Below are 12788 nucleotides of genomic sequence, written 5' to 3'. Positions count from 1 at the left end.
TCTTACTCATTATGTCAACAGTTCCCACTGCGTTTTCACACCAAAACTGTCTTTAACATTTAACAAGTCTCGATGTAGTGATTCTAGTGAATTTACCCACCGTTGTGCTGTCGAGTTTGACATATCTAGAACCAGACATAAAGAAAACTGTGGTTTGTAATCCTCCGAGCCGACTGTGTTCCGTAACGGTTAAGCCCATTATAGGTATATTCAACAATGTTTTCGATGTAATACCACGGTTAGTTAATGTTCGTTCTTTTCATCTAAGCCTTTACATTATCCAAGTTATTTGAACTCCACTAGATTATTCAGTAGAAAATTCATCTTATTTATTTATTCAACTTTAGATAAAACTACGAAACCTAGTTTGGTGATTATGTGATTCCCCAGCCTAGATTTTCGGATGGCTTCCCGATGTTGATTAGTTAATATATTCTTTGTGCAGTGCTTAATTTGGTTGGTTACACCAATCAACTAGTGTCGTCCTAACTCTTTTAAGTTCGGCCTTCCTTGAGAGTACCAAGGTTCGTGTTTGTGTAAATCAATTCATAAACTAAACAATGTTTAAATGATTCACATTTTTATGTCAATTATAAAACTTAGGACCTGGTGACAAACTGTTGGGATCTAACGCGTACTGTTACACACATCTAATATCTGATACAACTTATTCATACAGCGTTATCACTATTACTATTATCTGCACCAACCAGACTAACTTCCCCTACAATGCATTTAATTCACATGATTTACTTCCTGATTAATACTGAACGCGAACTGACGTTTAAGTACGAAAAACTGCCCTTTTGAAAATGACCTGCCTAATTTACAAACGACACATTTATATCGTAACAGATGCAGAAGTCCATCATTCCTAACAAAACTTTGTCTAATTCACTACTATGCTTTATTTTGGCCTTTATAAAATAACTTCGGAATTATAAGTACAGAGCCTGGTGTCGAAGTTGCCGAAAAAATTATTCGTCTTAATATTTTGGATTTTAAATATCTTGTAAGGACTTCTAAACTGCTATCTCAAAACACTAAACTCCACACAACCTAAATTGTTTATGCCCTTTACGACCTTAAGTGTTTTCATCCCTCTCTCCCCAAACTGTTTTAAAAAAGCTTCAAATAAAAGTAGTGCATTTTGACAACCCTTATTTAGAGCTAATAATTCGCAAAACACCGAAACTTTTATTTCCAAAAAGGTGGGAAAATATCTGAATTTTTTGAACGTGACAATCTTTTTCAATACAAAGAACAAAACAAAAGTAGCTAGATTTTACATCGTAACTATCACAGACAAGTGGGAAAAATGCGAAAGAACCAAATGGACAAAAGTATTGCAAAGTTAATGTCCTAAAAACTCCAAGTATTCGGAGTAATTTTCAACTGACAGCAACGTATTTCGACAATTTTTAAAAGGCAGGCGAACGCGAAAATTAAATCAGTTACTAAAGACTCAATAGCAAAAATTGAAACAACTAGACAGATAACTTATGTCTGAAGTTCGACTCCGATGAAGAATTTTGGAACGAATTCACGCTACTTATCTTATTTTTAGTAGTAGTACCGTGATTATTTGAAGGCGGGTAAGATGAATACAAAATAGTTGCAACAACCACTAAGATAGCACCAACATAAAATAAAACAGTCGGATTAAAATCAAACCAGAATGTCGATAAAATAAAAGTAAGCACAATAGCCAATGACGTGGCAAATCCTTTTCGTATATTATCAGCATAACGAATAGTTGCAGCGATCAGTAAACCACCTAATGATTGAATCAATATTGCTGCCCATACAACAGAGTCGTAACCAAAAAAGAAACCTTTAATAGCAATTTCGTTACCATCTTTCAAATAGACTGTCAGGATACCGGCTGTAACACCGTAGAATGCCAACTGTATATTACGTATAGCTACACTTTTATGACTACCCTTTAATAATTTCTCAAAGAAAACACCAGCAAAACCCGAACAACTACAAGCTAATATAACAGAAGAAAGACCGACAAGTAGATTATTATTTTCTGCAATACTTGTAGTTTTCTCAGTACTAGAATTCACTACATCACTTAGTTGTGTTAATACAACACCGGTGAACAGAACACCCAAGGAGCACCATTGTATCCGGCTTAAATGTTTCGATAAGATTATTCTAAAGAAGATCGCTGTTGTGAAAATCTTCAATTGATATGATATCTAAAAAAAATAATGGAAGCCGTGTACGAAAAACAATGATAAGGGCGATGAGATTCGACAGATATATAAATTTTACAGAATAAATACAACTAATTACTTAATATCGAATGAAAAATGACTATGCAACTCAGCAACCAAAATATGAACTTTACATCCATGTCAATGATATACAAACCAAATCTGTTGTATATTATATCCCAGGGTTTAAGTTCTCACACTTTTTTTAGGAATTTACGTACACTTGTAGGGGCTTGTGCACGAAATCCATCAGTCTTTAGTTTAGAAAAAAATGGTCTGTTTTCTACTTATATCCTTTTAGAAAAACTTTTGTTTGCAACTGACTTGTCAGAGGTGAACTTCCTAGATAGAGACCATCAAATTTACTTACACTGACAGTAAGGTTCCTCGCTGGTGAAGATACTAGTAAAGTAATCTTCGAACCGTGTATTTCTCACTTCAAATGCAAATTGTTGCAGCAAAGTTGGCTTAACCTATTATCTAGTCTGATTATCCCGAGTGAATTGGTATCGAGTCTCAACCATCACAAATTCTGATTTTATCGTACCAGGTGAGCCATTTGTGACTCACAAAATTTGCAAACGAAAAAATAACTTGGCTACATCCAACCTTTAAGTATGATCATTTGACTGCAATTCTTAAAGACACTGAAAAAACCATTAAAGGATGCTGAGGCTAAATACATAAAACTGGGTAAAAATACCGAATGGGTTGGCAAAGCTTTAGTGATGATGAGACTGAGAAAATGGTATATATGATGGTTAACACATCAATCGAAAGTAGGGGATGTTGTGACAAACCTAATAAACCTCCAAATGCCTTGGATAGGCCTATGATGGGTAGAGTCAGCCCTCCCTCTTGAAATGCTTTCACATGGCCACGCGTATACAGCCACTGCCAGGAAAGTCCTACTCACTGCATTATCGCGGTACTACTGTTGTTTACGAAATTGGGGATGAAAATCGAATGTCTGGCGCTCTAACTGGGCTGGTGGATACGGAGGATTCATCTAGGAGAGTTGGAAAACTCTGACTCCAAACCAATGGTGCACATGGACCCCAGTATGAACTAATCGTTGTCACCGGCTGGGACTGCATCTCTTATCGTTGATCCACTACCTAGTGAATCAGACCTTTAGTTAAAAGGCTAGGGGAGTGGGCCCCTAAGAAATCCACCTGCTTCGGTTTGGGCACCTGGGCAGTATCCAAGCACTCGCACAAATCGAATGATTTATGCAGTGCATATCTATTTGGTGCCTCGTACCAATGTTTATATGTTTAAATAATAAATAATAGTAATAAACGCTTTAGATGGCCCGCATAGTGGAGACATGGAAATACAATGGATCACAGCTTGTCAGTAGCAAAGACAACTTAGACTTAGGCTGGCAAAGAGTTTGCGCAATTATCATGAGCAGCTAAGACAAAAAACGATGGAAATGGCAAACAGCAAACGACTTTTCAGATTTACCACAGAAAGAGGTATTTAATATTCAAGTTAGGAGGCCTGTTTCTGAAAACGATGGAACAATAATCTACTTTAAACCAAGGAAACTGAGTGATGGATAGAATACTTAGAACAGTTTAACTTCTCTTCGGCTACTATTCAAGTGTTCAATCTTATCAACTAACCTGAAGATTAACTCCCGATCCAACTTTTAAAAATATAGGAAAACGCATAGCAACGGCTCCTGATAGACTAACGTCTGGGAACTTTCCTTAGGGACTAAGCTTATCCTGACGTGCGTCACCAGCGACGTGAGCGATACACCCACTTACCAACTAAAGGACTACTACGATATGCAGCGGTCCGCTCCATTATACTTTATGGGTGTGAAACATGTCCTTTAAAACAGGAGAATATTCTTAGGTTACTAGTATGTGATCATAGGTGTCTTCGAAATATTAGTAGTGTATTTTGGAACCAACGAGTGAGCAGTATTGATGTCAGGCTTGGAATAATAGGTAAAGATGAAAAACTGGTCGATGAAGTGGTAAGTCTTCACCAACTAAGATGACTGAAACATGTGTTACGTGCTCCCACCCAACGTTTATTTCGACCAGCAATGTCGCTCAGCGCATGAGTACGTGAAGAGCAGACTAGAGAAAACCAGGCTGGTTTTCGACCTGGACGTGGTTGTAAAGACCAGATATCCACACTACGTCAGGTCCTAGAACATCGACATACATTCAGACACCCTACAGTCAGTATTTCTCGACCTTAGGGCGGCGTTCGAATTTGATGATCGTGAAGTTCTGTGGCAGTGTTTATCACTGAAAGGAGTACCTAAGAAGTACATTAAACTTGTAAAGGCTCTCTACTCGAACACAACTGGTAGAGTGAGAGCTTATGGCGAACTGTCATCAGAATTGATTACCTCAAGTGGTGTTTGTCAGGGCTGTCCACTTTCTCCATTCTTGTTTAACTTTGAAGTTGACGTGCTTTAAGAGATGACACTTTCCTCATCTAAATTTGCAGGGCTTGGACTTCTACCGGGAGATTCACTTTTTGACCTAGAATATGTATTTATTTATTTGAACACATAAATCTTGGTACAAGAGAGCGCCAATATATATATGCGCCACACAAAACAATGAGAATTCGAAGAGAAAAAAAGGTAAGGAGCGTAAGAAAAAGAGAACAATAGCGAAGAGATTGGTGTAAGTTAGTGTAGTAATAATAATAGTAATGATGAGGGAACGGAAAGGTACGATCAGAAGAAATCTTTCAGTTAAGAGAGACACAACCACTTTTTATGAAGAAAGTAAAAGAAGGTTACAGCAGGATCGCCACTGGCTTCTATTCTGAGCCATATCTGATAACGTCTCTAGCCACTGTGTAGCACCATCTCTCAGACCCCAACCAGGGAGTCGTGAAGGACCAACACAAGCCAGTCCTTTGCAGCTTTCTTTCATACCACTACACCATGTCATGCACTGACCACCTCTCCACTTCTTCCAACCAGTCCCAGAGTCGGCAAATAATGCACGACGTGGAATTCTCTGTGACGACATTCGTAGAACATGTCCAAGCCACCGAGGTCGGTGTTTCAAGATGGTGACACCAATTGAATTATCATGTCTGTGCCCGAACACACGATGCCGAACCTCTGCATTACTGACATGGTGTTGCCACTGAATGTCAGCAATCCTTCGGAGACAACGATGATCGAACACAGAAAGTCGTCTAACGTCCTCAACTAGGAGAGGCCAGGTTTCACAAGCATAGAGCAAAACTGCTCTCACCGACGCGTTGTAGATCCGACCTTTACAGCCAGACTAACATCACGAAGGCGCCAAAGGTGGCCCAGATTGGCATAAGCCGCTCTGGCTTTCACTATTCGTGCATTGATCTCATCACTCACACCCCCACCAGCACTTATGCAGCTACCCAGATACACGAACTTCTCGACTACGTCTATCTGCTCACCATCCAGGGTGAGTACAGGATTGGAATCCTGCCAGTCTTGTAGAAGTACTTTGCACTTCGAAGGTGCAAAGCACATACCATACCTACGGACATTGATTGCCAACTGATTAAGTGCGGATTGCATGCCTTGGGCATTATCGCACAGTAAGACAATATCGTCCGCATACTCAAGGTCGAGAAGTCTTTCTCCAGGCAACAGATCCACACCACCATTACTTACATTCATCAGAGCTGTTTCCAGAATGTCATCGATGGCAAAGTTGAAGAGGAATGGTGAGATTGGGCAACCCTGCCTAACCCCACTACTCGAATGGAAGAATGGAGAGAGGTGGTTGTATGCCCTCACTCTGCCTGAGGTGTTTGTATATAGGGCTTTCAGGATGTTAATAAACTTCTCAGGCACACCCTTCTTCAATAGACAATCCCAGAGAACAGCCCTGTCCAACGAATCGAAGGCAGCCCTGATGTCAAGAAACACTACGATCGTTGGCCTTTGATAAGAATGGCGATGTTCTAACATTTGGCGGAGGGTGAAGATATGATCAATACATCCTCGACCAGAACGAAACCCAGCCTGCTCCTCGCGAGTCAATCTTTCTCGAGTTTTGAACAACCTACGAAGTATGACGGAAGCCAATAGCTTGGACGCAATCGGAAGTAGACTTATCCCCCGATAGTTGTTGCAGGAACGACGTGAACCCTTTTTAAAGATAGGGACAACTATCGACTCATTCCATGACGTTGGTACGCTCTCTAGTTCCCAAAGCTTGGTAAACAACGTCGTCAATTCCTTAGTCAAAAAGTCACCACCATCTTTAAAAAGAGCCGGAGGTAAGTCATCTGGGCCAGGTGATTTGTAACGCTTCAAGAGTTGGAGTTCCTTGCGGACTTCCTCCCCGTTTGGTGGCTCAGTCGTCACCGGCCATGGAGGGCAGGACAGTCTGACCGATGTTGCCGGAGCAGCAGGCCAGTTGAACTGCCCTTCGAAAAATTCTGCCCATAGTCCAAGACGTCGATGGATGTTAGTGATTGGCATCCCATCATCCTCGCAGATTATTTCACTCACACCAGACTTCTTGCGGCCAGTGACTCGGATGAGTTGGAAGAGCTTCCGGTAGTTACCAGATGCAGCTGCTGCTTCCAGCTCATTAGCACGCTTCGACCACCAGGCTTCTCGGTCCTTACGCAAGCTTTGCCCAATTTCCTTAAGTAACATCCTTCGTTTATGGTCAAACTCACGGTCACCCGGAGTAGACCGACGGGCTTCAATGAGTTGTAAGGAACCAGAAGAAACCCAGTGCTTAAAAGCGGGACGTTTCGCAAACCCACAACTGACTGTTCCCGCCATTTTCATGGCGTCATGCAATTGCAACCAATGCTCATCTATACTTTTCGGTGGAGTGGTAGCTAGCCTAGAGGCTAGCTCGGTTCGATACTTATTTGCAACAGAAGTTGCAACCAGCTTGCTAACATCAATCCGCTGGTGGCGGTCACTTCGTTGTCCACTGAAAATTAAGGCAAGATTGGCGCAGACCAAGGCATGGTCAGAGTCCAGATAGGTACTCCAAAAGGAGCGGCAGTCTTTTACACAACCACGCCAGCGGTAGCTGATCGCGATGTGATCAATCTGAGTCCAGGCTTGGGATGCAGAGGGAGGACGCCAGGTGGCACATCGGCGATGACTGTGCCGAAGGTTAGTGCTAGCCAGAAACAGGTTGTGGTCTGTGCACAGTTGCAGTAGACGGTTCCCATCTGACTGGTCTCAATCACTGATTGGGCCAGTCTACAAGAAAGGACAAAAGTCCTCTTGTGACAATCACAGAGGAATCAGTTTGACTAATATAGTGTCTAAAATAGCCTCAATAATACTTCGACGCCTAACTAAAGCTCGTGAAGAGCAGATTAGAGAAAACCAGGCTGGTTTTCGACCTGGACGTGGTTGTATAGATCAGATATTCACACTACGTCAGGTTCTAGAACACAGACACACATTCAGGCGCCCCACAATTGTAGTATTTCTCGACCTTAAGGCGGCATTCGACTCTATTGATCGTGAGGTTCTATGGCAGTGTTTGTCACTGAAAGGAGTACCTAAGAAGTACATTAACCTTATAAAGGCTCTCTACTCGAACACAACTGGTAGAGTGAGAGCTTATGGCGAACTGTCATCAGAATTGATTACCTCAAGTGGTGTTCGTCAGGGCTGTCCACTCCCCCCATTCTTGTTCAACTTTGTGGTCGACGTACTTTTAGAGATAACACTCTCCTCATCTACATTTCCAAGGGTTGAACTTCTACCGGGAGGTTCACTTGTTGACTTAGAATATGCTGATGACATAGTTTTATTTGGTGAAGACGCTGACAAAATGCAGAGTCTTCTGACCACTCTAAGCAACAATGTAAGCATATTCGGCATGCGATTCTCTTCTTCGAAATGCAAAATGTTGCTTCAGGATTGGGTTACATCGACACCCGAAATAATGATAGGGAGTGAAGTAGTTGAACGTGTCGATCGCTTCACTTATCTGGGAAGTCTCATCAGCCTTTGTGGTCTGCTGTGTGACGAAATCTCAGCACGGATACAGAAGGCTCGACTAGCTTTTACCAACTTGCGTCATTCATGGCGTAGGCGAGATATCCGCATATCAACCAAAGGACATGTTTACTGCGCAGCAGTTCGTCCCGTCCTACTTTATAGCTGTGAAACATGGCCGGTAAGAGTAGAGGAAATCCGCAGGCTACTAGTATCTGACCACAGGTGTCTTCGAAATATTGCTCGTATATCATGGGACCATCGTGTAAGTAATGTAGTTGTTAGGACACGGGTACTAGGTAAGGATGGCAAATCAATTCATGAAGTAGTGAAACCTCATCAGCTGAGACGGCTGGGACATGTGTTACGTATGCCTAACCACCGACTGCCTCGACGTGCGATGTTTTACGGTGTAGGAGTAGGTTGGAAGAAAGCTAGGGGTCGCCAGACCAAAACATGGCACAAATCCATGAAGTCACTGACAAGTGGACTAAGCCATGTTGGTAGGTGTAGACTACATGGTTGGGGACCACGAGATGATAGCAACCGATGGTTAGAGACCCTGAATGACATGGCTCAAAATCGTTTGCAATGGCACAGGTGCATACACTCTTTGTGTTCTCCCAAATTCTAATTTCCTGAATTCTTCATGTCCCTTTCTTTTTTCTCTTTCCAAATTTATTTCGCTGGTTTGTACTCCTTGAATAACATCTTCAAACCCTAATGTTTCCGACTACTGCTTATACTCTTACCACCTCTACCACTACGGGATTTGAATCGACAACTGCATCTCTGTGCTAATGTGGTGTGGCAACTCGAACTGATGTACGTACGTACGAAGTTCTACGTTGTTACTGACTGACTGACATGAGTACGTTGGAAGAAACCTAGGGGTTGCCAAACAAAAAGACTGTATTAGTCCATCAAGACACTGACTATTGGACTGAGACATGTCAACACATGAAGACTTACTAGTTTCGGTATGCAGAATTATTGTAAACAATGGTCGGAAACTTGAATGACACGGCTCAAAATCGTTCACAATGATCCAGGTGCAGTAACACCTTTTCTCTCCCTATATCTCAAATTTCCAAATTCTTCATAATTTATCATCTCACTAATATAGATCTTGAATCGTATCCTCGACACTGATATTACCTACTACTACTACTATCATCGTTACTACCTCTACTACCCTAAGATTCATCCTGACAACTAGACCTCGCTATGCTAACGGGCTATAACAACTCGAACCGATGTACATATGTACCAGGCTATACGTTGCCTTGAATGCATGATTGATTGTTAGCCTTCTATACCACTGCATAAAATCTAACCTTCATTATGAAGATCTGAAGTTAAAGTTTTAAGTGTTGTTAGTTTCTGATTAACTTATCTTACGTACTAATCACTAGTTACTTCTTAGATCATTAACAGAACATGGACGTAAGATATATCTTGATCTTTTTTCTGTTGACGAATTCATATGAAACAGGAATAGCGCATAAATTAAACCACGAAACATAACTACAGAACAAACGTTGAAATAATATATCAACATAATATGAGAAGAGAACTAGGTGGATTTCTTAACAAACTAGTGATAGTCGCTAAGTAATTCGCAAGATAACTAACCTGAAAAGAAACAGCATCTAAATTTGAATAACCAACGAACAGTAAGTTGTTTTGAATTGTGTAGATCATTCCGGGGACGGAGACTAAAAGACAATCCTTCGGATCTTTCAATATATTTTCCCATAAACTGTGTATACAAGAGACAAAAGAACATTTCTCTTCGAAAAAAACAAGTAGAAAACAGACTAAAAGTTTCACTAATTCACTCATCACCACTGCTGTTGTAGGAAAATACAAATCTCCTTTTCTAGCACGAGAATATCGAGTCACAAGGACAACAGCGGCATTTTGTACAACTAAAGATAACAAAGCAACACGTCCAAGGAACAAATCACCTATGTAAATTAACAAGCATGTAAAAAGCACATCTTACTCTGTAGGATTTTATATTTGTCTATCCACAAAACCATTTGACTACGCGATTGACAAAAACAATGAAAATGTCCCACCAAAAGTATCAATAACCTAGAAAAGAATCAAAGCTAGAAAGTTTATGCACGAGCAAAGGTTCAGTGTCTCACGAACGACAAGAAACAGTCATATTTTGCTAAGCAACTACATACACGCTCGCGTAACCAGGTTTGAGCCACATTATAAGCATAAGGGAGAGTGATTATATCTGGATGTCCAAATAGAGGTAGGCAGACCAAGGTTAGTACCTGCAACTTAGTGGTTGAAAGTCACAACACACTGCTACCTTTAAATCACGTAACAATATCACCATCAATAATTAGGCAGGTGTAGACAACGTGGATGAAATACTTTGAGTGGAGTACCACGGAGCATCTTAAGGCTTGAGGGAAGGTGCGTAACACAATACTGGGTTGAGAGTTGGTTGCTTCTAAATCATGTTATACAACACATGGGTTGAACGAGCAAACAAAAAAGGGGAATCTTTGCGAAAAATTCAGTGTGAATAATCGCTAATGCATTATAATACCGCCTCTTCCCCTATCTGAGATAAATAAGGCGTACGTACTTTTTCCACAATCACATTATCGAAGGGAAATGTTGAGTATACTCACCAACATTAGCACCAATTTGTTTACTTTTCCCGAAAATTATCACTAGCATGTCTGCTTTCCCCCAATATTACCACTAAAGTGACTCCTCAGAATCAACACTAAATTGTTTTTTTTCAGTACTAAATAGTGAAGTGCTTAATTTTTAGCAAGACTTAAGCCTTGCTAAAACTGTTCAGAACGTTGTTTTGTACTGTTCCTCGAAAATAAAGTTTAAAATGCCATTTTAAACAACTACTCCAACGTGTGCAAACTTAGCGTCATCACACACCGGCAACCCTCCTAGGGTATGGTCCACTGATGGGGGTTGCGAGCACTTGAAGGTTGAACTGTCGCAAAATGATTGGTGCGTCACATCGACAATTCGTGAAAATTTTCAGAAGCGGTCAAATCAAGACATTTTTAGATTTCAATTGAATTCAGCCACACCATGTCTGGTAACGTTCATTCTTCAAGTAACGAAGACGATGCCATCGTGATGATGCATGATATAGGACGAATCTTCAATGATATTATGTTATGTTATTATGCCACCTGGAATCCACATGCACCCGGATAGGCCATACGAAGTTAGGACCAAGAACAAAGACAAGTTGGAGCTGACCATTCCACTTGTGGACTGTCTAAACGATAAAAAAACGTGTAAAGGACAGGGCCTACCACCTCGGCAAACCTCACATAGGTGGGCTACCTGTCCATTCACATAAGGTTCATACAGAAAAACAGGACGAAGCTCACGCGTTCCAAATTGAAAGCATAAACTGCTTATATATGAACGCCGCGAGTCTACCAAATAAACTGGATGAACTACGTGAACTAAGCAACGCTAATAAGGCCCATCTGATAGGAATATCTGAAACATGGATATCTTCTCAGTTCTCGGACCAAGAGTTAGCATTGCCTGGGATGACTTTGTTCCGCAACGACAGAAAAACAGGAATTGGGGGCGGAGTAGCCATATACATAAGCTCTTGCTTGGAGGTGCACCAGGTTCACAACCTCGAGTTTAACAATCTTGAGGAATCCATATGGTGCTCTGTAAGATTGTCTAGTACTTCCAGGTGTCTAGTCGGAGTCATTTACAGGAAGCCAACTGCCGACATCGAGTAAGATAGTCGTATGCTGGAAGGACTATCCCGCTCTATCCGTCTCGGTTTCACACACATCCTGATTCTAGGGGACTTTAATCTCCCTAGAGTCAACTTCGCGGAACACACGTACACTGGAGGCGACAACTCAATTGAAGCTCGGTTCTTCAACCTCATCGATGACTTGGGCTTATATGAAAATGTGAGGTCGGCAACTCGTTGGAGAAACTGTCAGACACCATCGCGCTTAGACTGTGTATTCACTAACGAAGAATTCTTAGTCGACAACCTCTCAATCCTGGCTCCTCTGGGAAAAAGCGATCATGCCGTCATAGCCTTCAGTTTTGTCATCAAAACTAAGCTAAGGTATCCCAACAATAATTTGCGTTGGAATTTTAAACGGCTGAATGTGCCAGCTCTACATGACTATCTACAACAGGTGGTTTGGGATGTTCACCCTCAAATCGATGTGGATGGTCATTGGGACTTCTTACTGCACACGCTCTTATGTGCTACAGACCATTCAGTTCCTCAAACGGTTCCCAAAAGCTTCAAGCCACCTACAGTAATCAAGAACCGTACCCTTCGCCTCCTAAGCCGCAAACGGCACTGTTGGGCGGAATACAAACGAACTAATAACGATGGAGCGTATAGGCAATACAAACATATCAGGAACACATGCACGAAGGCTATAAGAGAAGACAGGCTTCAGTACCAAACAAAGCTTATGGACAAATTCGCCTCTAACCCTAGAAGCCTATTCCGTTATGCAGCCTCTCTTCGTCAGGCCAAAACAGGAGTTTCTCAACTGCTAGGTCTTAACGGCCCGACCAACAACGATGGCGACACCGCTAAC

At 41.5% G+C, this 12788-nt stretch overlaps 1 protein-coding gene across 1 annotated transcript; it reads right to left on the bottom strand.

Annotated features, from left to right (window-relative positions):
- Nucleotides 1-1019: 1019 nt before the first annotated feature.
- On the bottom strand, nt 1020-11252 carry MS3_00008077 (uncharacterized protein). Its single transcript, XM_051216417.1, has 4 exons — nt 10520-11252; nt 10196-10481; nt 9823-10157; nt 1020-2207 (listed from the first exon to the last, which is right to left on the bottom strand). The coding sequence occupies exons 2-4, from the start codon at nt 10230-10232 to the stop codon at nt 1488-1490; spliced, it is 1092 nt and encodes a 363-aa protein (XP_051067008.1). The 5' UTR covers nt 10233-10481; nt 10520-11252; the 3' UTR covers nt 1020-1487.
- Between the last annotated feature and the right edge of the window lie 1536 nt (nt 11253-12788).

The sequence above is a fragment of the Schistosoma haematobium genome, chromosome 4 (genome assembly GCF_000699445.3).
Source record: "Schistosoma haematobium chromosome 4, whole genome shotgun sequence".
Classification (NCBI taxonomy): domain Eukaryota; kingdom Metazoa; phylum Platyhelminthes; class Trematoda; order Strigeidida; family Schistosomatidae; genus Schistosoma; species Schistosoma haematobium.
The sequence above is the reverse complement of the archived record's forward strand: the minus strand, read 5'-3'. Positions and strand labels throughout refer to the sequence as shown.

Coding starts and splice junctions, on each gene's coding strand:
- MS3_00008077 (XM_051216417.1), bottom strand. CDS start 10,232: ATGGTTTTGTGGATAGACAAATATAAAATCCTACAGA. Junction 10,158..10,195: donor CAAATATAAAATCCTACAGA/GTAAGATGTGCT, acceptor TAATTTACATAG/GTGATTTGTTCCTTGGACGT. Junction 2,208..9,822: donor TAGATGCTGTTTCTTTTCAG/GTTAGTTATCTT, acceptor TATTTTTTTTAG/ATATCATATCAATTGAAGAT.